This window comes from Falco rusticolus, unplaced genomic scaffold (genome assembly GCF_015220075.1).
Source record: "Falco rusticolus isolate bFalRus1 unplaced genomic scaffold, bFalRus1.pri scaffold_81_arrow_ctg1, whole genome shotgun sequence".
NCBI classification, from domain to species: domain Eukaryota; kingdom Metazoa; phylum Chordata; class Aves; order Falconiformes; family Falconidae; genus Falco; species Falco rusticolus.
In genome coordinates this window covers 9,979-37,782 of record NW_023618245.1, presented here as the reverse complement: position 1 = coordinate 37,782, position 27,804 = coordinate 9,979, and the positions used below count along the sequence as shown (strand labels likewise).

At 44.0% G+C, this 27,804-nt stretch overlaps 1 protein-coding gene and 1 non-coding gene across 15 annotated transcripts; both read left to right on the top strand.

The window, feature by feature from the left end:
• The first annotated feature begins 232 nt into the window (after positions 1-232).
• On the top strand, positions 233-27,804 carry LOC119142203 (aprataxin and PNK-like factor). 14 transcript variants are annotated; one of them, XR_005102180.1, is made up of 10 exons: positions 233-284; positions 2,515-2,614; positions 10,975-11,045; positions 14,446-14,542; positions 18,793-18,918; positions 21,405-21,451; positions 22,747-22,784; positions 23,258-23,330; positions 26,859-26,907; positions 27,510-27,804. XR_005102180.1 is itself a non-coding variant. In XM_037374926.1 (9 exons), exons 3-8 carry the CDS (start codon positions 11,015-11,017, stop codon positions 26,902-26,904), a joined length of 420 nt encoding a protein of 139 aa, XP_037230823.1. In that variant the 5' UTR covers positions 233-284; positions 2,515-2,614; positions 10,975-11,014; the 3' UTR covers positions 26,905-26,907; positions 27,510-27,804. The 14 variants fall into 14 exon arrangements, 9 of the variants coding, with proteins under 9 accessions (XP_037230823.1, XP_037230825.1, XP_037230824.1 ...); XR_005102181.1 differs by lacking the exon at positions 26,859-26,907 and having other exon boundaries at positions 23,258-23,326; XM_037374926.1 differs by lacking the exon at positions 22,747-22,784.
• On the top strand, positions 3,038-3,122 carry LOC119142205. The gene has a single exon (XR_005102185.1). It is a non-coding gene; the product is annotated as a small nucleolar RNA SNORD45 (small nucleolar RNA).

Below are 27,804 nucleotides of genomic sequence, written 5' to 3'. Positions count from 1 at the left end.
GCCCCCAGCCCCGCAGCGGGCTCGCTCCCGGGGCTCGCTCCCCGTGCCCCGAGTAACCCCCCGGCGCCGGGCGAGGGGCTGCGAGGAGCCCGGGGGAGGGGTCGGGCCAGGGCCCCTTTCCCCGCGGGGCTCCGGCTGAGGGCCGGGGCGGGGGGACCCCGGGGCGGGCAGCGGGGCCGGCGGCGGCGGCCCCTCCCTGTAGCGGGGCGGCTGCCGGCGGCGGGGCCGGGGCGGGGAGCGGAGCGGCCGCTGAGCGCCGCCGGGCCGCGGCCGCGCCGGGGCAGGTGAGCGGGGGCCGGGGCGGCGAGCGGCGGGCGCGGGGGAGAGCGCCGGGGGGGCGGCGGGGCCCGGGCCGGGGCGGGGAGCGGGGCCGGAGCCGCGCTGGGGGGCGCGGGGCTGCGCGGGGGGCCGGGGGCTGCGCTGCCGGGGGGCGGCCGCGCTGTGCCGGGAGCGCCGGGCGGTGCCGGCTGCCGGCACTGGGCTGCGGCCGCGCTGCCCGGGCCGTGCCGGGGGCTGGCGGCGCTGCGGGCCGGAGCGGCGGGGCCCGGGCTGCCGGCGCGGCGCGGGGGGCGCTTTGCTGCGGGGGGCGAGCCCGGCGGGGGGTGCGGGGGCGCAGGGGAGGCGAGCGGACCCTGCGGGGGGCGTGGGGGTGTCTCCTGCCCGCCGGCCGCCTCGGGGGGCGGCACGGGGGACTCCAGCCGACCGCGAGCCGGGTGCGGGAGCCCCGGAGGGTCCGGGGGCTGAGGGGGGGGAGGCGGGGAAGCAGGAGGCCGCCCCCCGGGCGCCGGCGCCTCCCCAGCTCGCCAGACCCCCGAGCCTGCCGCGGCCCCGCTCGCCCCGCGCCGCTGCCCCCGCTGCAGCATCTCCCCCGCAGCCGGGCCCCAGCCCCAGGTGCCCCCGGCGCTGCCGTGGCGGCGGCCAGCCGGCCCCCCGCTGCCGCTCGGGAAGGGCCTGCGGCAGGAGCGGCTCCGGGCGGGGCCGAGCGGCGCCGGTCACGGCCCCCTGCGCTTCTGTCCCTCTGCCGGGGGCCGCGCCGCCTCGGGCTGGCGGGGGTTGTCCCTGCCCGGCCTCGCCCCCCGCGGCGCGGGTGCGGGAGGGCAGCGGGGGCACGGCCCGGTGTGGGCAGGAGCCGGGCCGGCCGGGGCGAGGCGAAGGAGAAGGAACCCGAGGGCAGGCGGGCAGCAGCTGCCTCCTGCTGCGGGCACAGAGGGCCTGGCCCTGCGGTGGGGGGGGACCAGCCCCGCAGCAGCCGGGTGCCAGCGTGCACAGCGGGGTCCGTGTGTCACCCGCGGGGTCCGTGTGTCACCCACAGCCTGGGGCGGCCCCCGGTGCGCGAGGGAGCGACGCGCCGTGTCCGGGAGGCCGCGTCTTGCGAGGAACAGCTGTGAGACACCCGGGGGTTACCGGGGGTGGGGGAGCCGAGCGGCCGGCGTTCTGCGGGAGGGAGGGAGGGAGAGGAGAGGGGGAAAGGCGCGTCTGAACTGGCACATTTTCGCAGCGGTACCAAAGCGAGAGCTGTGGTGAGTCCTGGTCCGTGGGACCCTGTCTCCCCTCTTGTGTGCCCCAGGCGCCCCCTGCCCCTCCTCTGCCCCCCCTCCCCTTCCCTGTGCCGCTGTGATTTTGTGTGGGGGTGACCCGGGCTGGACCGAAGCTGCTCTTACCGCTCCCCCTCCTCCGCTGGACAGGGGGGACAGAATATAACAAAAAGCTCACGAGTGGGCACAAGGATGGGGAGGTCACTCCGCCATTACCTCCGTGGGCGAAACAGACTGAACCTGGGGAAATCAGCGCGATTGATTAGCAGTCAAGTCAGAGCAGGAGAACGTGCCGGAAAAGCAAATCTTCAGAACACCTTCCCTCCAGCCCCCATTTCTACGGGGCTTAACTTTACTGCCGATTTCCCTGTCTCCTCCCCGCAGGGGGATGGGGAACGGCAGCTGCGGTCAGTTGATCACACAGTTGTTTCTTCTTCTTTCTCCTCCTTTTCCTCCTCCTCCCCAAACCTTGCCATACAAACCCATCGTGTTTTGATTCCCTGTAGCTCTCCATCCTATTCTTCTGTCCTGCTCCCTCTTCCCTTCTGTCTTTCTCATTCTGCTGCTCCCTTCTCTTTTACTCTCTCTGCTTGTGTCCCACTCCCTCTCATTCTCCCCTTTTCTTCATCCTCCGCCTCTGTCCTGCAGCCCAGGGCTGGTTTTCCCTTTACATCTCTGTCCTCATCTGTATCCCTGTCTCTTTTTAGGTTTTCTTCTTCTCTTCCCCCGCCCCCCCCCCCCCCCCCCCCCCCCCCCCCCCGCCTTTCCCTAACGCCTCTGGTCTGTTCCCTGACGTTCTTTTCCTCCTTGCACCTGTACGTGCCACTCGGGGTCCAGGGAGTTGTCTGGAGGTGGGGAGCACCTCAGGAAAGTCTGTGTCCAAAGAGGCACTTACTACTGTGGAATTCCTGACTCCCCCCAGGCATGGGAATCTCCCAAGCCAACACCACAACTGACCTTTTCTTGGTGTTTTTTAAAGGTGATGCCATGAAAGGATGGGGTAAGAAAACCTGATGCCCTAAGCGTGTCATTTCCAGAGAAACATGTTGCTTATATGCCTTCATCTGGGAGGAGGACAGGTGAGTACATTGTGTTGACTTGTTTCAGCACAGCTGTGCTTTTATTAAGAGGAATGACCTTCTTTTTCTTGTTAAGAGTTAGGGGTTGCTTTTTCTGAGAATTCTGCCCGTCTGTTCAACAATCGCTGATGTGTTGCGTGCTTTTCCCTCGAGGAAAAGGACCCTGTCTCAGTCTTATTTATTCACCATTGCTCGCTCTGTTGTAGAAAAAATTTCTCACCATAAAGCTCCAGTGCTTCCAAACGGCAGGTTGGTGGTCTGCATAATGTATCTGTAGTCCCGTCTCAAGGAATGCGTTAACGGTGTTACGAATTATAAATTTGTAAAAAATTAAAAAGTAAAAAATTAAAAGCTTCCTGCCGTAGGAAGACAGTGTGTTGGGTTTGAAACCTTTGGGTAGGACAGAAGGAGGTTGCCACCCTGGGTCAGTGGTGAGTGCTGGCATGTATCGTCTGATCTAGAGCTGATGTCTGTCACCACTTTAGCTCTAGAATTACTCTGAGACGCAGGGAACTCCAGTTCCCTTCAGCTGCAGCCTTGGAGCTTTTCCAAGCAGTGGGATGAAATTCCTGTCACAAGCTGTAACCCAGCTTAAGGAGAAGGGGGCACAGTTTGAGTTTTCTTCCACGTAGGCATCTGGGAGGTACAGTTCTGAGCTTGATACTGCTACTAGGAGATGCTTTCAAGTGAACTGAGTGTGGCTCTGGCGACCCAAAGCTGGACAGGGTTGGCAAATGCTGATGTAGAGTTTTGGTGGTAAACTTGACCAGCCTGTCTTAACGAGCAGGCATGTTCTTTGTTTGCAAGCACTGTTTAGTCCCGCCTAGGCATCCCGCAAGTTTGAAGGGCCGTGGTCACATCATCCCTTGGTCACACACAATGAACAGTTGCCTGTGCTTTTTAAGGAGCATGCTTGGTTATATTTTCTCTGTTTGGCTTTGCATTTGGGAAATAATGTAACAGTTACAGCTCAACTGAAGGAGCACGATACCTGACGTGGCAGAGAAGGAGGTGTGTTTTACTAATTTTTTGGTGTGCATCAGTTTGACCCCAAAATGACATTGTGTCAAAGCTTGTGGCCAGGTTCCGCTGTAGATGTTGACTTGGGGTATGAGTGGCTCCAGGTGTGCTTTAGGAGAGCTCTGTTGGTGTAGATGTGCTGAGCAATTGCTCTGCTGTGTGTGCAGCTGTTCTGGTTTGGCTTGCAGGTGTGAGCATGCAAAAGAAAACTCGCAAGTGTGGTCAGCCTTGCTGTAAAGTCAGAACGGTTTCTACTGCTGAGAGCCTCCTGAACATTTCAGGCTGGCCAAGCGTTGTGCCCCGGTGTTTCTGAAAGTCCACAGCTCTGCAGTTCTCTAGGAGGGTGATGCCAAAACGGCACAGAGTAACTGCTCAGAGATGAATTTTGTCTTTAAGCAGCAAAGGTATTTATTTCGTGCAATGCTGGGGAGCTAGCCAGTTCGCACCAGACAAACTAGCCCCAAAGTTTTCAGTGAAAAGTCAGGTAATTTATACAGTTTTCACGAGAGGTTACAACATCTTTACATACATATTCATTTGATTTTGACATCTAATCATCATATTCATAATAGATGGGGTTTAGGCGGAGCTTGAAGTGGAGTCTTCTAGAATTGTCTTTTGGGGAGACTTTTGGGTGGTCGTTCCGTTCTTTGGCTGGAGCTTGCAAAGCCTCCTGACTCATGGCCTTCTCATCTCCTTCAAATGCCCACCTTATCTTTATTTATGACTGCTAGATTGCTCAGAGTACATTTCTCCTGTCTCTTACTTCAGTAGCATCAGCAGAACAGAACAGGCCGTGCCGTCTCTGTTATATCTCAACATAAACAGAGCATCCCCCAGAGCATGGTACCAAACTCATCCCGAATAATCTTTCAAGACCTTGCTCTGTTTCATTCCCCCTTTTTCTTAGGACTTGGGAAGTCTTTTGTCAAGTTCTGAAGACAAAGGGTTTTGGTAGACATGCATCATTGATCACATTATTTGTGTTCTTCTGACTATGATACTTAGTTTATACCACAGACAGACGTTTAAGAGAGATAACAGGATCATTCCTTCCAACATGACTTAACATGGGATGTATTAAATAGTAGAATACTTGTGTTGCTTTGGGGGAATGGCCTGCAAAGGTGTCCCACCAGTGATGTTCTCCAACTTGTTCTGCATCGGCTAAAGATGGATTTTATATTTTCAGAGTCACGTTTCTCCTGTCGAAGCATGTGTTGGGCCGTTCTGTTTATTTCTTGGACCAGTCTTTCTATGTTGGGGTGTCTAAGCATTGCTTTGAAGAGGCTAATGTTCATGCCTATTTTTAATTTAGGTATATCATGATACAGGGTATAATCAGTTCCAATTAACTGTCTGGTAGTTACAGGAACAACATAACCAAAGTCACAGCCTACAATTCTAGTAAAATTATACATACAAAATTTAGTACCATTTGCCATTTCATGACAATTATCAATACTCTTGTTACCAGAAGAAGTTGTAACACATGTGCATCCATTTCCTACATAAAATATTTGTGGCTGGGCTTTAATATGTGGAAACATTTCAAAAGCACGCATAGCCTTTTTGATATCTAAACACAGATCTTCATTCTCTTATTACTGCGTTTTCACAGATGTATCCCAGTTGTTCCCTGGGGAACATGTTCATTCCATGTTCATTGACTGCCACTTGCCTTTGGTCTGACCATAACTTGCCCAAACATTATGGCCTAGGGGTCTGACAGTGACTTTCTGGTGTATGGCTCCTAGTGTCGCAACGGGAAAGATTGCCTGTTCTTTTGCTGCACTAATTGGGAGCACATATGCTTCAGTTTGCTCCTGTTGTGGGTTGTAGGTGAAGTTTACTAGTTGTCACCAAGCCTGGTGATGTTTTTCAAACTGAGTGGTGAGGCTGGTTTTGCCTATTATTTCCCTTATTTCTTGAGATAGTATTCCTGATGTTCCTTCCTGTTGCGACGGAGGGAAGACACAGTCACTCAATATGAGTGATCAGCAGACTTCGTTTATTGTCCCTTACAGTCACCTTTTATGCCTTGTTATAATTAGCTCATACATATTACAAAAGTTAAGCTCATTATTGGTTAGTTGCCTAAATACCAAGCCCGCCCCTTGTTTCTCTTCTGTAGTTTTCTGTTCCCACCTGCAACATTCTTTTCCCACCAAAATCTTCCTGTTACTGTGTAACAAGGACAGCCAAAGACAGTGTATTTTGCTTTACTTCAGATAAGCTGAGAGCGATGCGCACTTTTGTTCAGCCAGCTGGACTATGTCTATGTGACCCTTTTCAGCTAGCCAGTTATCCACAATTCCCCCGTTTTTATTTTGGGCGACATAGGCTTGGTTGACCATTTTCAATAACAGCATTTTAACACAGGAAAATACACAGCCAACTTATAAAATCTCAGTTCAGAAGTATAATTCCTGAAATACTTGAAAAATAAAGTTAGCTTGAAGCTTTAATTTAGATGCTCTTTCTGTTCCAGTGATATAAAAAGTTTAAAAAATTCAAAGGTAATTTTAAAGTTCTGAACATGGACTAATGCAAGCTCAAAACCCAAAAAGAAACCAAACTGATGTTTGACTAGGAATATTTGCAAATATTTTAGTGGAAAATCCCTGACCATTAACAATTTTCTGTCCAAATAACAACTGCCCTTATGCAACCAACCAATCCATACATTTTCTGAAGAATTCCTCATTGATATCAAAGAATTAACAAAGGGAAAAAATTAGTTCTAAGCTATATACATTCATAAGTGTTTTTTTCAATAGTTACATACAGATTTACACACTAAGCCATAATGGCTTGTAGGTGATACACACAAGAAGAGTACGTTGCTTATCTGTCTGAATGTCTATGCTAAATTTGACAACTGTGCCACAAGCCAAGCCTACATGGGTGCTGTGTTATGCACGTTCCTTAACAAACAGAAGTATAATAGGTAAATTCCCAAGATCTAGTCCCCAACCTAATTATATTATTTTGTAGCCAATTAAGGAAAATAACACAAATGTGCGTAACTACATGTGCACACACCTTTTAGTTCAGAACCAATCTGTGATATAAGGCCTTAGCCTTATGGCATCATTGAATCTTAATGAGTACAGTAATTAAAAATGCAGTCTTACTGTAAGTGTGATTTATGCTGACATTCCCTCAAATGCTACACGTGAGTATTTCTTACTCAACTGCCTCAAGTTAAAATAGTAGTATTTGTTAATATGTATTAAAAAATCATTAATTATCTACAATAGCAGTTGACTTCCATAACACTATGTAAGCAAAAGAGGCTTAAGATGGGTTTTTTGAATACTGACAATTTATTTTAGACTGTCTAAACTCAGGTCTTGAAAGATTTCACTCTGCCAGACATAGAAACACTGTTGCACTCCAGTTGTGATATCCCTTTTCCCAAGTTGTCACATGCACATCTTGCTCAAGCAACATTATTGTCAAAGTTTCTCTCTGCTACATAAAAGCATATTGCACTTGTGGATATAAAAGACAGCACCCTTACTTAGATTATTACCTTACTACCTCATAACTCTTAGTATCTCTGATTTCATCACTTCAAAAATTCACCAGAAGCAGATAAAACCACAGCATCAGACTAAACTACACCTTAACTGCTGATTCAAATAAAGGCATTCTCTTCAGATATGCCTAATGCTTACAAATAATTTTGGCTGGTTTTGATCAAAAAACTATTATTACAATAATGATCAAAAATAATAATCCTGTTTGCAAAATGCCTTTAAGCCAGCCTCCTAGTCCCAGCCAATTTCCACATTCAGAATACAGCATAAATACAGAATACAGAATAAATTATCTCCATCAAGGCAAAAAGGCTTCTCTTTAAGCACAGAGATGTTTGCTAGTTCAAGGCAGAAACCCATTTCTTGTAGGGGACACCTTCCCTTAACATTCCTGTGGCTACAGATTGTATCCACTGCTGAGTATTGGATAGCAAGTGCAACCTTTTTTGCTAATGCCCCCAGTCTGATGAGATTACTGCTGGAACCCCAAATCACGGTACTATTTCTTATAATAGTGCTTTGGTTACTGCTTTGGCTTTATTGGTTCAGCAAGGGTGTGTTTCTGGCCACCCTAAAAAGGCATCCGTCATGACCAGCAGGTATCAAGACCCCCCTTTTCTTGGGAGTTCTGAGAAATCAGTTTGTCACTGTTGCCCTGGATATTTTTCTTCTCCAATTGTCCCCATTTGATTCATGTTCTCCCTACAATTTTGTCAGTCTAAATATTTATACTATGAGTCAGTGCCCCAATGGGTCTTGTGACGTTCTTCCTTCCTGGGTGACCCTCTTACAACAGCGGGGGCCATTCCTCACATCAAGGTCTGGCATGGCACATGTTCCCACCACTCGGCACCTACTGGCTTGCAGCCAACAGCAGAATTCAAGATTCTTCTTGGTGGCAAACACAGAGGCCAACCCAGTCTTGCCCTTGACTACGGTAGGAGGCACTTGACCAACCTTATTCCTTGTACTTTGTTGTCAATGCAGAGTTTCATCTGCGCATCCCATAACAAGTCGCTGCCATGGCAAAACACACAGATTTACATTGGTAGTAGAACCACTACACAGTGCGTTTTATTTCAGTTTTTGTGCCAATATCCCCCACAGCCCTGCTGACCAAGGGATACTGTTTTACCCGAACTGGGCAGGCCCCCCTTTTCATTTCTGCTGTAACAGGTAAAGCATTTTTCGCCTTGCCTGGAGTTTACTCCCGGATATACCTGGTTAAATATTTTGGTGAAATGGCATTCTGATTTTTTTTTCTTAATTTGTACTTCAGAGGTTTCACAATGCTTTTTCCTGGCGGCCAGTAGCTCCCACAACTGTAATAAATTCTTTTCTCGCTGAAGTTTAACACCAAATAAGTTGGTTTTGTATTCACTAAAAATCCCACCTCCTTTTTCTCTAGTCCCCAGCTTTAATTTAACCAGTGGATCCGCTAGGGCGGATTCCCCAGGCCTCTCAGTCTGGTTCTGATGCAGTCACCGGAACCCCCTGATGGTTCTTCAGCTTTGGGCAATCTGGCTGCCCGTGCCCACTTCCCTACGATGTGCCCACTGATCTGGGCCCGCAGGGCAGGGTTCGCTCTTTCACCTCTGCCAGGCATCCCTCCTCTGCCTCTGCCTCTGCCTCGTCTTCTCACCTTAGTCCCTCTGCCAGTTTTCACTTTTCCCGAAGCCGCCGCCGTAGCTGTGACTACAGCACGACTCAGCTTTTCTTCTCTGACCTGCTGTGCTTGTGCCGTGCTGCTTCTGTCAGCTTCTCTACATGGCGATTACCCAGTAACAGTCAACCCTTTTTCTACTCCTGTTGGGTCATCCTGATAGTCTTTCACAACCGACTTCCAAGCATCTAAATCTCCCATCACAGATTCGCCTTTATTCCCGCCCGCCCCCCGCCCCCACTGCGTGCCCTGAAGGGGCCAGTTCCCGGTCCTGTCGTGCTGCAAATGCTGCGGCCCTTGGGGTGACATTGTCAGGTCCTTCAGCTCTGGTGTCAGCAACAGCGACCCCCGCCTCCTCGCACTGGAAGGATTCCGGGCAGGAGATGCTCCCTGCTCTGCAGCAGGCACAAGTGCCTGCCTCTGCAACAGCACCCCTGCTTTGACCCTTTCGAACCCTGAACGCAGATCTGCTCTGTGCTGCTTTAAGTCTGTGTCCTTACCTGTGGTGCCTTTGCCAGCAACCAGCAACCAGCCTGCCACGCGTCCAGCCTGGCTCAGCCGCACCTCCCAGCGGGTGTGGGGCTTTGTACAAACTCACCCCAAGACTTTAACCCTTCCCTGGGGTCCTTGACTCCCCCGCCTCAGGTCCTACATTAGTGCAAGTTTTTATCTCCCAATACGCTTCACCCCAGGAGGAGCCACAGCCTGAGGCTCTGTCTTTACAAAACACAGCGATCCTATATTACACAAAAAACTTCAACAAGAGCATCTTTCTAGTTTAGGTCTCAGTTTTTCCTTGTCCTTTTCTAGAGCCAAAGTCAAAGGATCAGGTGGTGCTATATTAATCCCACGCTCCTTCTGCCACACTCTGTATGGCTTCTCAATGTGAAAAACAAATCTGCATGTGTCGTCCCATTTCCCTTGTCATCTTAAAAATAGCATTAACTGTAGCGAGGTGTTACAGTTTCCTGATCTTCTAAGATACATAAAGGCCACCATTGGTTATAATATTTTATCAATGTTTGCTTGACGTGTGGAATCAGACTCCACAATCTTTATCAGATTGTAAAGTAGGTATGTTTATTCAGCGCTGGGCAGCACCAGGGGTAGTCCCACCAAAGCCGTGTGCGCCAGGGGCAACAACTTGTCTCAATTTATATAATCAAATGTTGCATATACATAAGATTTCCAAATATACCGATACATATTCATAACCTAGCCCTGCTTCATATTAAAATTAGTTCCAAGAAGTCATTTCCATATGTCCCTCCCAACTGCGTTTGCGTAGTGCCTCTTGCTGGTCATGGGGGTCATGGGGATGAAGGCTTGGTAGTCTTTCTCACTCTGAACCTTCTCTCTTTGCCAGACTCAGTTGCTCCTTGGTCTTTGTCCAGACTATAGAGTTGGTTTTAGCTAGTTCTCATCACAAACTGTCCTTCAGGAGGAGCTGTAGACTCCTTGCTTCAGTTAATTTACACAATAGTTAGTAAAACAAAGCATTATTTATCAACAACAATCTAGGTAATCGTTAAGCAATTAGACCTACTAAAACTTCTTTAACCCTTTCCCTCACACTCCCACCCTGCGGTCCTCCTGTATTCTTCCAGTGAGCCAAAATACAACCCAAAGGGCTCATGTTCACTCTTTCCCCACTCTGTTGACCTCCCATTTCACCTTTATGCAATACAGTAAATAATACAAATTATCACAAGTTGCAGGTTTCAGCACTCGCTTTGTAGCTGAGCTACGTCTCAGTTGCACAAAACACTCGCACAAAAGGGCCCGTTACACACTCACTCTGCTACTCAGATAGATAGCAACAATACCATTTTATGATGGACATTCCGACCTCAAACACCGTTATGCCACCCCAGAACGTCAAATATCAACAAGAGGTCTCAACTAATACACGGTACCGAATTTTACAACAGATGACAAAATGGCCAAAAGACATTCTTGAAGAGAACCCAAATTGGCCAAAACACACCACTTGGGAGAAAACCTGTTACCCCTCGAGAGGCCCCTTCCCGCTACCGCAGCGAGGAGAGCACCCGAATTCCCACCCCCAGCCTTTCCAGGGGCAAGCACCAGCGCTCTTTACCTCACGTAGGACGTCTCCTCACAACTTACAGGTATCCCCAACCCAACTGCAACATACCTGGTCCACCGACGATGGTCCCTGTCTGTCCTCGCAGTCATCTAGGTGAGTAGGGGAGTCCTCCTGAGAAACCCTGGGGGCACCCAGAGGAGTCCTGTCCTCAGCAGGTCCTACAGCCGGACAGAGAGGGTCTCACCTGGGTCACCAAACTGACATGTGGAATCGAACTGTACAACTCGAGGGCAGTTACAAAGAGGTATGTTTATTGCAGCGTTGGGTGCAAGGGGGATCGCTACTCCTAACTTGCACGCTGTTTCAACAAGCCGACAGATATTTATTATACAAAGTCATGCAAATACGTAAGGTTTCCAAAAATTCATTATCATAACCTCCTCCCTCTGGCGCCTCTTCAGGATGTACTTTTCATCTTATTGGGCAGTTACCTAAATTTCCTGCTTACCTTTGCATACATTAGCAGTCTGTTGTTTAGTTTCTGTTACCTACTAGAGTTCTTTACACTTCCATCATCTAACCTTTTGTTCAAGTGTAACACATCTGCTGGCTAACGATGAGCCCCAAGCTAATATGTGCCCACGGGGCTGGTTTTAATCTCTATCAAGGTCCTTTCCAGCCTGGGCTCTACTATGATTCTCTCACTTTGAAAACAGGAATGATGAGGCAGAGTTTGACCTTAAAGCTTTTAGTTCTGAAGAATGTACATTTTCAGGTCCTTCAAAATGGAACCTTGTTCCACAGAATGCTCTGGATTTCCTCTTGAGAATACCATGAGAAACATGGCAGGGAATGGCAAGACTGGAACAAAAACCCCTGGAAGTTCTGTGGGAAGAAAAGCTAGGCAGCAGCATAGTAAATTGTCTAAAAGAGTAGGTCAGATCTCCAGTAAAGGAAATAGAATTGAGGAAACAGTAAACAAAGAGCAGATGACTGGTTCTGCAAGCCAACAGGCTCACTGGGCAGGACTTCCTGATCTTTTGGTGCCCAGGAAGGGACTCTTGAGCCTGATGCAAATCTGGATTACAAGACAGATTTCTGATTCAACCAGAAGTGCAGATACTTCAGAAAGCTCCAAACAGAACAAGCGTAAGAGGACACCTTGCGTGTATGGAACAGGCTGTTACAGGTGAAGCAAAAATAAACCCAGCTTAAGCTAGCTTGTTATTAAGAAGTACTGTATTAGCTACCAAAAACAGTAAAGTCGTTACAAGCTTTGATTTGAAAGAAATCTTTTGGTAAATGGGGACTGATGAGAAACCAATGGCATAGCAAGAATTTTAAAAGTATAAAAGGAGGAGCCAGGATGTCTTGCTAACTTTCAATATAACCTAAACAAGGGATGATGTACTTCAGCAGATTAAACGATGCAGAGTTCTAGGAAATAAGAAACAAAGGTCCACTTTAAAAAGGAAAGAAATAAACCCCCCTGTGTGTACAGTACATGTACCGGCAGGGAGAAGAGATGTAAATGATTGAAATGCCCAACATAGACCCTGTAGGCTTATTTTATTTGCAGCTGAAACTTTTATGAAAGATGAAGTTATTGTATGCTTTGTGATCTGACTATTTAAAATGCTTATTATTTGTTATCCCTAAACAATGGAGAATTACTTCTGTTGTAACTTGGCCAATCTGCACCATTTTTTTTTTTTTTATTTTTTTTTTTTTTAAGCATTCAGTCCCCTCTTAAAACCAGAACAAGTCACACTTATAAACTCCCTGTGAACCCTTATCTGGTCAGTGTCTTTGGCGATACTTCAATTGAGGGATGATTTTTATTTTTTTTTCTGCTACTCATATCCTCTCAATTCACAATCTGTCATACAAATGTTTTGTGCGATACAAATGTTCCAGCAAGATCCCAAAAACCCCAGTGCTGAGTGCCTGGTCTCCTGCTAGTTCTTTCTGCCCAGAAAAGATCTGTAATGCCATGTGTTAATATATTGAAGAGAAGATAGGCGTCTAGAGGTGTTCCTGAGGGTAGCAAGTGACCAGTGACCTGAGAACTGCCTTTAGGAGAAGATTTTGAGCACTACATAAATCTATGTACATTGTAAGCACAAAAGATAAGGCTAATCCAGGAAACAGGAGGTCCTGTGATTTTTTTTTTTTTTTTAAATATTATCACTGTTACTACTTTTGTATTTTTTACCTCTTCCCCCAAGGGGCTTGAGTGACAGTAAAAGCTTAGGTTGTTCAGCAAACAAGCAAGCACAAGTAAATGGGTTCTTGTGTATGTTTGGTGTGCCTGTTGCTGCAGATAACTGCGTAAAGCTGTTGTGTTCATGAGCACATCAGACTTCCAGTTTTCATGTAGCATTCCTTCGCATATCTCAGTTTTTGCCCTTCATGATTATGAGGAGGACATGGTTCATTAGGCAGCCAAGCTGATCCAGTAGTACAAATGCAGCCTTTAGTTTGCTCCAGCTACTTTTCATTTTGCTCAGACAAGTTTTCCCCTCTGTGGGGGTGAAGCTGATTCAGTGCTCTGACACGCTGAAGGATTCCTAATGTTTTGGAAGGCAAGTTTTAGTTACAGGTAACATGCAATAGGAGTCTGCATGTGCACGTTTCTTCTTGGGTCTTTATTCTAAAACATTTGGCAGCAGTACTTTTGGGAAGTGTTGCTTTGTAAGAAGAAAAGAATGCTCTGAAATAGCACATAACGAAATCTTATTTTGTTGGAGAAATTTGTAAATAGGAAGTATCAAAACCATCAGCTTTGATCTTCAGGAAATGTGATGAGACTAAACCTGCTTGTTTGCAAAGAAAGGTGCTTTATCGTCTGTCCTGTATGTGCTTTTAATGCAAGACCACCAAGTAGTCATTCTGCATCAATGAGATAGCTATGTTGCAGTAAAGCAAGCCATTGCAGTTACCCATATTCTTGACAGAAGTGTATATAAGTGTGATGTGAATGGACGCTTTGAAGGAACGCACTGATAGCGTATTCAGTTTTTGATTGTGTAGTGTTCTCCTTGAGCAAAACCTGTTTTTTAGAGTTGCTAAGGAAGAGGAGCTGCTTTGAGTGCTCTTTTGAGTACGATGAGTAGCTGGTTTTTGTCTCCTTCCATTAACCTTATGAAAGGTGTCTTCTAGCACAATGTGCTGTAGGAGTCAACGTCTTAAATGAGGACTGCTTTGGTAACCATAACATTTCCTTACAGTGTTCTTTCTAGGTGAGGTTTCATATAAAATGTCATTTTTCCAATAACTGAATGCCCTTCAGTTTTCTAATCCGTATTTTATAAACTCCTAGTAAGAGATACTTGTCTTCTGCATATGACAGGCACCTTTGGTGGGTGCGTGGTTGAACAGCACAAATGGAAAAGATGAAATGTTAGTTTAGTTGATTTTATTAGATGTCTCTAACACATAGCTGAAATGTTTAGGAAATAACTTTGTAACCCATAGCTCAGTTTCTTCATTTATGAATTTGAAAACACTGCTTTTTGAAAGAGTCAAGCTTGATTCACACTTCTCTCTGCAGAGATTCTTCTTCTTATCCTCCGTCAGTGTGAGATTCTCTTCCTGTGGCAGTCTGAAGCTTTTTCCAAATCGAAAGAAACTGCTGTTACCACTAGGAGGCAAGTGCTCTGTCTGTGTTATATCTGACTATATTTGTTGTCAAGGAACTTACTCTTTGAATACTGTCTTGTGTTCATTTTCTTGTCTGCTGCTCGCTTTTCAGAAGTTAGAAGAATAGGGATTTAAAAACAAAAACAAATTCAAACCCAACCCCCATTTCGAGTTGCATAGTAGGGGTGTGGTACAGCTGAACTCTCATCTCTGAAACTGTAATTTCACAATTTTTGTCCACAATTCTGTCCTTTGGCTAGCCTGTGGTACAGTTCTGTGCTGACTGGGTGTGTGTGAATCTTTCCTGTAACTGTCAAAGCAGGGCATGCTCAACCAGCCTTTGGATTTGTATGTGCATTCTTCTAAATACTGTGCTCTTTGTTTATGAAAAGAAGTATTTTTCATTTCACCTTCAGCTTGTAAATCTGGCAGCTACAGACTTGCATCTGTCTTTTTATGAGACCTGTTTTCTAGTAAGACTTAGAGTTTAGAACTTATAAACATCTTACACGCACTTGTGGCGTTAACTTCAGGCTTGAATACTATGGCTTTATAACTAGTGCTGGTGAGTCATTACGTTTTCCTTACCAGTTTCTTTAGTAGGCTGAGAAAATAAGCCCTTGAGATGACAGGGGTCTCCTGCATGTGATTAAGAAGAGCCAGGGATTCTGACCTTACCACTTAAATTTGTTTTAGAAAAAGCTTTTAAGATGCTTTTGGGAGCTGCATAGATGAAAACTGTCTTGAGTATTTCACTGAGCGATGCTCAGCTGCTGCTGGAGATGACTGCATTGATTCTGAAGAACTTTGTAAGTGTTACTTGCATAATTTTTATTTGCATAATTTTCTGCCACAAATTCAGAGCTTCTGTGTATGAGAAGGCAACTCTCCTAAAACTTTATTCTTAAAATAGGCTTTTAATTGGTTATTTTTTGTGCGAGTAAAGCTTAATGATTTTGTTTTGATCAAATTAATAACGTATTCCTGTGCAGCAAGGTTTTGTTGTAAAACTAACTTTGGAGTGCAGCTTCCAGCGTGAAGGGTGCTGTGCTCTTACAACTCAGATCTCTTGTATTCAAAAAAACCCAAACAAACCCTCAAACAACCCAAACTCTTAATAAAAGGAAGAAGATTTTTGCAAGAAGGGATAATGTGTACTTAATATTAGCTGTGCATTTCTCTGCTTCTATTTATTTTGCTGGATATCGTTGCACAACATCTAGAAATGGAGTAAGTATAAATTATCCACATAAAGGTAAGAGAAACTATGATGTTGTTACTAGTCCTGAGCATCTGAAATAGGACATGTTTAAGGTGCTTCACAGGTGATGAATAATTTGAGGAGCATCATCCACTGGCCCAAAGAATCCTGAGGCCCAGTGATAGGGTGCGTACCTCAAGACCCTTCCCTTTTTCTTGCTTCCTCCTATACAATTTTTTTTTTCTTTTTTCTCTCCTGCAATAAAGGCTCTTTGGTATTGGCCAAATAGCTTTTGAAGTAAATTCATGAAAGGAACTGGCTATCACCTAAAACAGAATAGGTTAGCTAACTGGCAGCTCTTAGGCCTTCTTTCCTTCATGACTATGATGCTGCATGTATCTTATTGTAGGAATAAGTATTAAAATGATTTCACAGAGCATTAGCTGCTTCTGTGTCCCTTTGAGAAGATGAATTGTGTTTCAAATGACTGAACTCAAATTCTGGCTAATATTGCTAGTACGTTAGCTCTGTGCATTTAGAAAACAAAGCAAGTAGCCTCTAAAATGACTTGGTTTCATCCCATTTATTTTTAAATGGCAAAAGAAGTAGGCAGCCAGCCTGAATGTGGGGTTAGAAGTGATGTTTTCTGAGAACTTGTAGAATAAAAGACTGGTAAATGCAGCCTTGCAATGATATCTAGTGAAACAGTATTTACTTACCCTACAGTCTGCAGAAATCAACAGAAAAGACCAGAACCAGAACAAGGCGTCTGTCACCTGTGTAAATAGGACTAAGGGACACTGGATCTCTGATAAGTAGCTCCTGGAAGAGTTTATCTGTAGCTTGCTTGCTGAGTTTCCCGAGTGAAAGATACCAAGCAGATGGAGATGTAAAAGTATTAATACTAAATATCTAATCTGTTTTCGGTGCCTGAAAGGAGGCCTGAATGGTTAGTGGGGCTCACGGTGCTTAAGTAATCATTTTGCAAAAGCTATAACAAACGCTTTTTCTCTTACGGTGTTGGTTGAAATGCTGAAAATAATACTGACTGTTCCCTAGAAAGTTCATAAGAGCCCGTTGTGGTCAGTGAGGAAGCTGCTGTGTATGTCGCTAGCTGCATACGTGCTTCTGGCTTGGTGTTTCTAAATGCAGCTGTAACAAGTGCAAATGACAGCAGTAATCCCTCTGCAGTTTAAAGTTATCATTGCTCTTGCTTGAGGCAAGCAGTTCACTTTTACAGTTTGCACAAAGATGTTGATTATGTACACTGGGAATTAGTGGTAAATCACTGAAGTATTTTGTGTATATCTTTTGGAAAATCATTTATTAAAACATCTCGCTTTTCTTGCTTTCAAATATGCTTGAAAAAAGTGTCTCTAAAAGAAATCAGAGGGAAAAAGTAGATTTGCTTTTAGTACAGTATGTTCACTATGACATAATTTTTTGTAGTGTCTTTTGATCTGCCCCATGAATTTCTCCTGAAGTCATAATGTATTTTTCTGTGTTCTTTTTAACATCACTTCTTCACAAAGTGATGTTGTTTATAGCTGCCTTGTCTTGTACGGTGCTCTCATCACTAACATCGGTGTGGCTCAGCTACACACAGAGTTATGTCTTAGGGTACAACTTCATGTCATCGTTGTGATTTGGTATTTCAAATAAAATGCCACGGTAGCCAAGGCAAACCTGAGAGCATAATCAATGTAATGTCCAGGAGACTGCTCCATTGTTTTGCCAGTTGATGGGGTCAATAGATAGCACACAGACACCAATACAGAAGATACCCTTGATGCACTGTTTGTTTCAAATTAATGCAGAAAATAAGGCAATATGCACATACAGAAGGATTAGCCTACGATACCCTGATTCAAACAATAAAACAGATAAGCAAGGCAATGCACCTAATCGTTACTATTCACAGCTAGCTGTAGTGGTTCAGAAAGATACATCACCCGTTGCCCTAACAGGTTGCCATCCTCCAGCTCCGCAGTCGCTGGGGAGCCCCTGTTGCACGAGGATCTGGAGAGCCTGTCCCGGCAGCTGGGAAGTCCTGCGCAGGGCATCTCCTGGTAGGTGAGGTCTGCAACGTCGCTGCAAGAGGGTTCAGCTTTTATACTATTAATAAACAAGCTCACGTAATTCCAAACGTGGAAACATCTGGTTTCACTCTCCTGTCAGATGCCACCAAAGCCTGGCCAGGGGTTGGGAGGAACCGAGGGAGTTCCCTTTATCGACTGGATTTTAACCACCGGTTTCCAGACAAGGCCAAACAGCTGGATTCATGGCTTTGGCCGCCTGCCTCTAAGCAAGGAAGGATGCGCTGTCTCTTCTGTCATGATTGTAGTTTATCCAAGGTGCATCTTTTGCTAATGGCCATACATGGTTCACTAATGACCGTGCATATTTCGCTAATGATTGGATACTAAATACATATATTTAAGGTTGGGTTGGCGGGTTCTTCTGGAGGTCAGCTTCGGCTCAGGGCCTGCTGCTCAGGCCCCAGCACTTCATCCCTCTGGAATAATACGCTGGCATTTGAAGTGTTCAAGTGAGTAGTAACTTGCATACGGAACAGAAGTAATGATTGAGCCATGCTGCCTGAAGCTCACAGGTGATCACCCGAGAGCGTGGGAAGGCTTCAGGACTGCAGTTGCTCGGCTGCCATGGGTTGGCCCTCGCAGCTTGAGCTCAGACTTTGCGAGAGGTTTGTGTAGCACTTGGTAACTCCAGAGGGAGTCATGACGGAGCAAGCCACGGAGCGAGATTCATGCTATGGGACTACATCAGTAGATTGTGTATGTGTTGGAGGCCTGAAACGTAAAGCTGATGATGGCAAATAGGAGAATTCATGTTTTAACCTCTTGCGGCCTCTGCTGAAACAAAACTTTTCTTCAGTTATCCTGAAAGCAGGTCTTACATTCTGCATCAAGTTAAACGTTAAAAGCTTCTCTTTCTGTAACCGCTGAAAATGTCACTGATTCAGTAACACCTTTCTTACCTCCACTTCTCCTGTTTAAATGGAATAGTCAGTTCTTGATCTATATTTGTCTTTTGCAGGAAGAATCCCATTCACTTTCAGCAGTTTAGTCACCCTAATGACGATGACAATCATGAAACAGAGATCGTAACTCAGGATAACAATGATAACCGGCCTGAATGTCCGTATGGAACGGCTTGTTATAGGTAAGAAGCACTGTACAAAATGGCTTTTCTTGTTTTACAGGTTAAGAATGTTCTCCCCTGGAGTTGCAAATTGACAGTAGGATAGTGATGTTAAATCTTGACTGTGGCTTTCCAAATTTACTGGCGCCAGACTGCTACCTTTATGCCACCAAGGTCTGTGCAAAGTATTTGTGATTTCAGCTGGTGAACATGAAGCCTTGACTTTTGGAACCTGTTCAGTGGCCTAGAGATCAAAACTTTCTCATTTTTCAACCTGTAGTAAACTGTTCTTGTATAGAAACAATAATTTATTGTTACATGTTCTTCTTGATATGTAACTTTTAGTTCAGATTTTGACAAAATATTTGTTAAGATTTTGTACAAAACCTCTATTTTAGTCAGTATTTGATTTGTTAGAAAGCATAATTTAGGTACCAGCAAGAAAATCCAGTTTATGGCTGACTGCTGTTTCTTTTAGCAGCTGTTGATTTTCTTCAAAAGATCCTTTTGTTCCATTTGTTTCTCAATATCTAGGTTTTACACTTGTATTTAGCAGAGTGTAAGGACTGCTTTGTAATTGATGCAATGGACAAAAGGATATATTTTGAGACAACAGCCCTTCTGTGGGGGCATATTGAAACTAACAGCTGCTGTTAAAGATTGTGCTTGAGCAGAAACATTTTCTCTCTCTCTCCCTGGAAGCGTGATGATCCTAAAGAGCGTGTTCTTTATAAAGTGTAACAAAATGGGAGTAACTTTTAAGGAAAAGCCATCTTATGTTCAACTAATGCAGAAGAAGTGTTTCTTTTCTCAAAAACCATCTGTGAGATGAATTTCTCATCTCAGGATGCGAAATCTAGGTTTATACCGCTCCTGAAATTGCCAACATACTTTTCAGGAGTACGATGGACACTGTCCAAAACTAAAACTGTCTCTCCTTGCAGATAAGTCAACTCCTGTGCTGTATTAGTTGATCATTTCTTAAACAGCGTTTCATTCTTTTTGGGGTAGAAGGAAGGAGGCACCCACAAAGCAATGATAATTCTTTCCACAAAGCAACAGGTGTCATTTGAAGGATTTTGATGTTATTTTTGTTGTCTTTATCTGTTGGCTACTACTGGAATACATAATTGAGTTATCTAAATGTTGTGCCTTGAGTTGGGATCAAATGCTCTGATGCTACCAACACTTGCAAAACACTGGATTAAGCAACTGTTCTGTTTCAGTACGGTATTTAATAGAAAGCTGTACTTGCATGTTTTTATTCAGATAACTATCCCTTCTAATGCACATGAAATGCACTTTGGGATAGCAGTAGCTATAAAACTGTAAATCAGCTTCAAGTATGTGAATGTGTAACAAGTTATTTGATGTAAAAATAAGATTTTCTTACTGAAGAGTATTCTGTTTTTGAAGAATAAGAAAACATAAGCAACTAGTTTTACAAGGCAGTCTTCACAGCAAGGGTATTTTGTAAAATATCAAAAAAATTCTGCAGTTATAGAAATTAATCTTGTGTTTCAAGCAATGTCAAATGGTCTGTCATTCTTAAATAGTGGGCTTTAATTGTTGATTCTTTTTCAGAAGGAGAAATTAGGACAACTGAACCAGTTTTCTTCCAAAGTTAGAATTTTTTTTAATTTTAATTTTCTGCACAGAAGTAAATTGAGCTGAAACAATTTTAACGTGCCGCTCTAATACACTAACACAACAGATCAGCACGGTGTAAGTGGGACCAAGTTAAAACATTAGAACAGCATTGGATAACTGCTTTAGGGGGTGGGATAAATCAGTGTGTTCATGACCTGGATCGCAGCCTGAATGAGGGGAGCATTTATTGCAGATCAAAGAGTAAGTTGACTTTAAATTTTTAATTTTCATTGCATTGATGCTGTTTTTTAATAGAAGACATACACACTTGTATATTGAACTTCCCAGATTGCAGCAGCATATTGCAGAAATGAGTAAACTCTCTTAACAGTCCTTCTTTGGCCTTTCCCTGTGATACTTTGAGACAGGCAATTCTTTTCAATTTCTTTAATTTTCCCAAACTATTTGATTTTTAGCCTTATGTTGCAGAATATGGAAGTTACGGCTGGGTATCTCAGACTTGTGATGCACTGTGTGTGCATTGCACTTTGTGCACCAGAGGTTATGTTCTGGTTTTGGTTTTAGTGAGAGTAAATAATTGGATCAGTTCTTATTATGCTGAACAAATGCATCTCATCTTACAAGTTTGGAAACTATCTCATCTCTTGGTTTTGGTCAGCTGTCTTTTTTATTTTTTTTTAAAAGGCTGAAACAAAAGGAACTCTTATGGAACCCTTTTTTTCTTCCACCCTACATTACGTAAGCTGAGACACTGCAGTAAGGCACTGGTCACAGAATTTTATTTTAAAAAGAAGTGAAAATTATTCACAAAATACAGAGGAGTTCTGGGAACTTGTTAGGTTCTTGTTAGGTGTGGAACAAGGTGGCAAATCAAGCTTTTACTGTTTTCTTTGCAGGAAGAATCCACAGCATAAACTAGAATACAAGCACAGTGCACCTCCAGGTAAGCCAAGTTGTTCAGTATAGCTCAAAGTGGGGGGAAAAAACCCCCAAACCCAGTAATGGATGCCAACACCTTGGAATAAAATGCTTTAAGTGAGAAAGTAACATTGCATTTGCAGCTTGCTCTGTATTGCCCTGCACCCTTGCTCTTCTTGAGCATGCGGTGTTGCCGTTGTCTGTGATAAGGAAGGTAAGGCTGCTTGGCCGCTGCACACTTACATTCACTTTTTCAAATGTTTTTCAACTGAAACAAGATGGTCTGGGTCAGACACCGCTGACATAGTTTGTATGCTTTGTATCTTAGGATTTGACAAAAATGCCAGGTGGCAAGTGGCTGTTTTCATGAGTTTAACAGGTTTTATTGAAAACTAAGCATGGTATAGCATGGTCTTACCAGATCTCTCTATTCTGCTTCCTCCATTTGGAGCTGGAGTATTACAGTGAAAACAGGGAATATACTGAAGTATTTCTCAACATTTCAAATGGATACTGCAGTAAATTTTTTCTGTAGCTTTTTTTCCCATCCCCACAGCAAAATGTGTATATCCCTATAGCATGTATGTTCTGTTGAGGCTTGGAGGGAATATAATTAAAACTGAATCTGAGATTCTATTCTAAAAGTCTTTTTGTATTCCAGTAACTAGACTTGTTGAAAAACACAGGGGAATATACTGTTTATATTTTGTCTGTTCTTAGAGAATTCAAAGATGTACTTTGCATTCTTTTTGTGCTTTTTCTTAATTATTGGACTTGGAGGGGTTTTTTTCCCCAATTTAATTCCCAATGCAAAAAGACAATACTTTAGAGCAGAACAGTTAGGGAAATGTAATGATAATGCATTTTACTTCAAAAAATCAGGATTATGACATTACCCCTGCCCATGGCAGGAGGGGTGGAACTAGATGACCTTTAAGGTCCCTTCCAACCCAAACCATTCTATGATTCTATGGTTATTAAGGAGAAATTGCATTTATGGAAACAATGGCGTAAAATATTTAAATGCTTTGAAATACTGCAATTGTCTGCTGTAAAAACCCCAACCAGTACCGATGATGTTTGTCTACAGATGGCATGGTTCATAATTGTAAGAACAGTTCATCTGGGTAATCTTTCAAGAATCATTTAATACAAAAAAAAAGGTTTTTGGGGGCAGCAGAGTAGTTTTTATACTTGTAAATACAGCACAACCATTGCAGCATTTCTTTTAATAAGTCAGTCTTCTGTTGTAGCAACCTCTCCGAATAACCTTATTGCTAGGTTGTACTCTGTCCTGGCTAATAACATTTCTTTCTTTAGTACCTGAAAGAAGAACACGACAAAAACTTCAAAAAATGGTATGTTCTGATGTTATGAATGGGCCCATCAGCATGGGATGCAACTGATCTGCTTTGGGTTTTGGGGCATTTAGTGGTGCTGGAGATGCTTGATAATACTTACCTGAGAAGAAGGTAGTCATTATTTTAGTAAAACTCTGCTTCCTTTTTTGCAAGTAATAGTGCTGGAATTGAATTCCTGTGTGCTGAGCACACCTGTCCTTCCCTGGAAGCAGGCAGCGAAACAAACAAATGTTTTGAGAGACATGTGTGACCAAGTCAATTCTTCCTTCCTTGAACAGGGTTCATAATAGGATGAAAGGAGCCAATAGTTCATCCACAGCTAGTTAAGGTTACCCCATGAAGACTGATTGCTCTTGAAACATTGAGATACTCCTTCTGCATTGCATTGACCTCTAAATAAATGTCAAAAGATATCTGCGGATGTGGTGATGAGCTTTTCTTATATTTACTCTGAGGTATTGATGTTACAGGCTTGTTAGGACTGAAGTGTCGAAGAAGGGTAATGCCTTTCAGCTGGGGCAGTGTTCCCTGTGAACTATGTATGTATCCTTCGAACTTTAGTTTCTAGAAATCAGTGAGGATTGTGTAGTATCACAGGCAAGCTGTAGTCTCTCTTGATAATGTAACCTGTAATACTGTGTATGAGTATCTCCTCCATTTACCAGTAGTACACCTAGCTTGCTTTGCTGCTGCCAATAATATTAACTTACATGTGGCAGGTGCATGGGCTCCAGTTTTAAATATCCTTTAGCTCTGTTTCAAGGCATCTCTTGTATCTCAGTTTGGCTTCCAAATGTGAAGCTTCCTGTTATTTCTAAAATAATTTAAAAGTGAGCGTTGAAGAGCAGTCTGAAAGCCTGATGATATGCCATCTTTACTTTCACTGGCCTGAACAAGGCATGAGGATGTGGAACTGCTGCATCTCGAGTGGAGGTGGGAACTGACTTGTCTTCTTTGAGATCACCAAGGTGTGGCTGGGCATTTCCTACAGAAATCTTCAAAACAGAGATCTGCCTTCTAGAGAAAGTAAAGTGCAAATAGCTGTAGTTTTCTAGACAAAGTGTTTTGGCCTCCATTCTGTTCTGCGACCTACTTTCCACTCGGGAATGTCTTTCCCATCCCATTTCCTTATCATGTGTGTGTACTTCTGCTGTCACTGAATGCTTGATATGGGTGTATCTGTGCACTAGCATATTTTGAGGCATATTTGTTAGCTGTACGCTTTGCCACATCCCATGATGCAAGTATGAGCCCCATCTTGATCACCGCTCCCTTGCAGAAATGTGCATTAAAGAGTGGCAAGAGTTGTAAGCAGCGTTGTAAGTGCAGCGAGCGGTTAAAATTTTAATAATGAAGCAAGCTGGACTGTGTGCATATCTGAAGTTTAAAGCTAATCTTGAAGGTTTAAAATTGTAGCTGTGTCTTTCATAAGAGGACCTTCCTTACCAGAATGGTAGATCCTGTGTGTGCAGCTCATGGCAGGTGGTCAGCCAGGCATGGCTATGGATGGAAAAGTGCTTCTCTTGTAAATGTGTAAATCTTTGACATGGAAGTGAAATTCAATCTGTTAAATTCAACTCCTCATCCTAAGAACGAACCAGGGAAAAAATGATATTCCATGCACAGTGGGAAGAAGGGAATTCATTAATTAAAGTTCTGTTCATATTTAATGATTGTTTAAATTTCTTTTTTCCCCTCAATATCTTGTTGACTGGCTTGCTTCGTTCTCTTGAGGGCAAAGCTTGTAAAAGGTTGCACTCAGCAAGCTCACGTCTGAGGCGGTCGTACCGAGCCATGCAAGATCACACAGGCAAGGTTCCATTAGCCTTTATTTCGTGCTGTTTGGCACAACTGCACTGTTAAGCACAGCAGGATTAATTTCTGTTCAAGTGCACTGAAACTCCACCAGCCAAGAAAAGAAGGGTGCTATCTACATGACATTTGCCATGTTTAGTTTTTAACATTGATAGTCTAATTGCTGCGAGATGGATTACAAATTGCCAATAGAGAATGTGGTCTATGTTCTGAGAAACAGTCTAAGGCTAATTACTGGGGAAATAGCTGTAAGGGAGGAAGGGGAAAAAAAAAAGAAAGGCTGGAATGTGTGTTGTCATTAAATTGTCACTAGTGAATGACTTCACTGCCTTGTTGCTACTTAGATGAATGACCTGCTGTGGCTATGGAGTCTGAGAGTTCTCCTGCACGCTTCTGTGTATGTTTTCTAGCAAGCTGATCGGCTCACTTCCAAACATAACCCTTTGTAAAGGGGTGGTCAGCAAGCTTTTTCTCCCCGTGTGAAGGAGATACTTCCAGGGAATGTTTCAAGGTCATATTTATAAATATGGTACTAGGGGAAAGGCAGAATTGTGCTTAATGAGCAGCTTCAGGGGCTGTGGAGCTGAATTAAACTATAGCAGAAAGAGAGGAGTGGGAAGACATGGAAGGAAGTGCATCATTCACTGCTGAAATCTAAAAACACTGGTGGACGAAAACCAACATCGTATGTTCCTCATACATTTGTAGGAGAAATATGGAAGTAATCAGTATTTTTCCAGAATTCCTATTTCTGTTGTAAAATACCACCTGCAGTGCTGTGAAAGTGAAGAGCAGTTTTTCTTTGTTAATCCGGTCTTGGGTTTATTATTCTCACAGGCTTAGGCTGAGAAGAGAGATTTTGTTCTTAAGGTATTTAGAATCTTTGTTTCGACTTCTCCCTCCAGACATAATTCCTTCTGCACGACTATAGTCTGTGATTCTTAGAAAAAATTCTGCTGTTATGGGTAAACATGGGCATAATTACTTTCCTCTAAAGTCTGGTAAACAGTAAACTAGCAAGCATCATATGGGATGGGATTACAGCCGAAATTGACAGCTGATATTTTCAGGATTTTCTGCTAGGTGCTATATAGGTTGCTAGCCATAGGATATTTCTCAGTTGTAGTATTGGCTGTGTCACGCATGGCTGACTTTATTCTAGGAAGTCATTGGGTGCCTCTGTAGCACAGTTCACCCATAAAATTGTGTACCTTTGAGGGAATTGACTGCTGCTGTAAGTGCTTTTGAAAACCTTGCTATAGAGTATAAAATGTTAATCAGACCATAAGATGATTCTGGAATAGTAACATTCCCACTAGCAGAAAAATGTAACTGACAGAGGATGTGATCTGACTACACCAGGCGCTGGTGTTCTTGCTTGTTCACCACACGCACAGCTTGAGTGTCTGGAGCTCTGACCTGAGGTTTCAAGAAGCTGCTAAGAAATACCTGAGGTTAATATAAACATGGATGATTTGGACTGGGTTGTGTAGCTGAGAAGACACATTTCTAGTTTCATATAAAAGATGATAAGAACTGCTCAACAGATAAATCATTATGAGATCATTGACAGGTTATCTCCAAATGAGGTAAGAATGCAGAAACTGGAGGCTGGGAAGAAAAGGAACAAATACAGCTTTACTCGGGGGTGTGACTTAAGGGCAGCATACCATGACTGGAATATTAACAGACTGTGGCTAGTTAGGAATTGTGGGCCTGTAAGAAAAAGGGAGGTAGCGTAGGCTGGTAGAGCAATGGTCGTGCACATCTGCCAAAGTCCCAAAGCAGTGGAAATAAACTTGTTAAAGGTTCACAGCTACCGATAAGTAAAAGGAGAATGCAATGCTGCTATGGCAGCAGCTTTGCATCGATGCTACCAAGTCAGGTAGATAAGGCTTCTTCAAAAATCAGGCTTGCCCTGTCTCTGGGAACTGGTTTATATATGTCAACATATTTGAGCAATTAAAAGACTACTGCAAGACAAGCTGCCTAAAAAAGTTTAGGAACATGCAGCGAGCAGCATCCATTTCTTGTGAATAGAGGTTTCCAAGTTTTGACTCCTGCCAATGTAGAGTATTGTGACATACTGGGAAGAGAGAAGGCAATTTAATCACAAAGTGTGAGCTGTGCAGAAGATGGATAGGCAGCAGATTGGACAGCAGCGCGATAGAACAGACTGAACTGGGAAAGGGGTAGGCTGCATCCAGCTCAGGAAAGAAGTGTTCAGCATTTGTTGTTTCCTTAACGTGTGTTCAGAAAGGAAGCACAGACTACACAGCACAGATCGAAGTTGAGAACGTAGGAGGTGAGTGATCTAGCAGATTGTCTTTGCTGACCTGAAGCTCAGGAAAGAAGTGAATGGGAATTCAAAGCCATGTCAGATTCCAAAGAGCAAGAGTATAAAGTAGCCCTAAGTAAATATGGGTGGGTGAAGGCAGAAAATTTAGAGTCGGAATAGCTGTCTAGCAAGAGCTAGGGGCTAAAGGGCAAGAAAGATGCCTTGTTTAGGTATAGAAGTAGCAGGAAGATGACCAGGAAAATTGTGTATGCCACTCCTTCAGGAAAGGAGAGTTGTCAGAAGATGTTATCTGATACCGTTTTCTTCTGATATCAGAAGATGTTATCAGAAGAGGCCTGGCAACTGTTTTCCAAGTGCTGGAAGAAAAGCCACTAAGGAGAACTTTCTTAATTGATCAGACTGGTAAGCCCTGCAGTAGTGGTCAGAGAGGGATGGTACAGCTTTACATGAGAGTCTTGAAAGTCAAACACAAAATTGTCAGCATTGGATAGAGTGCTTTAGTTGAGCCTTTCTCCTGCTGAGGAGAGAGGCTAACTAGATGGCCCCTGCAAGGTCTCTTTCGTTCTGTATTTATTATTCATGAATATATGGCATTTTTGTCCCTACAGGAGAAAGGGCTGTGGAGAAAGATGCGGCGAATGAAGAGACGGGACGCAGCTTGATGCAAGCAAATGTCAGTTTATTGTACAGAAGCACGAGGTTATATACACTTTCAGAAGCTGCGCGTTTTAAACAGATTGGTTCTTGAAGCTAAGCATTGCATCCTAGGCAATCCCTGACTGGTGGTTAACTGCCATCAATTAACAGCAAGCTGTTACCTTTCCTTGGCGCCATCCTTGGCGCCATCCGTCTCCCACTCCCCTGTGCTCTGTAAACACGTCTCATCATGTTAATTGTTGTCTA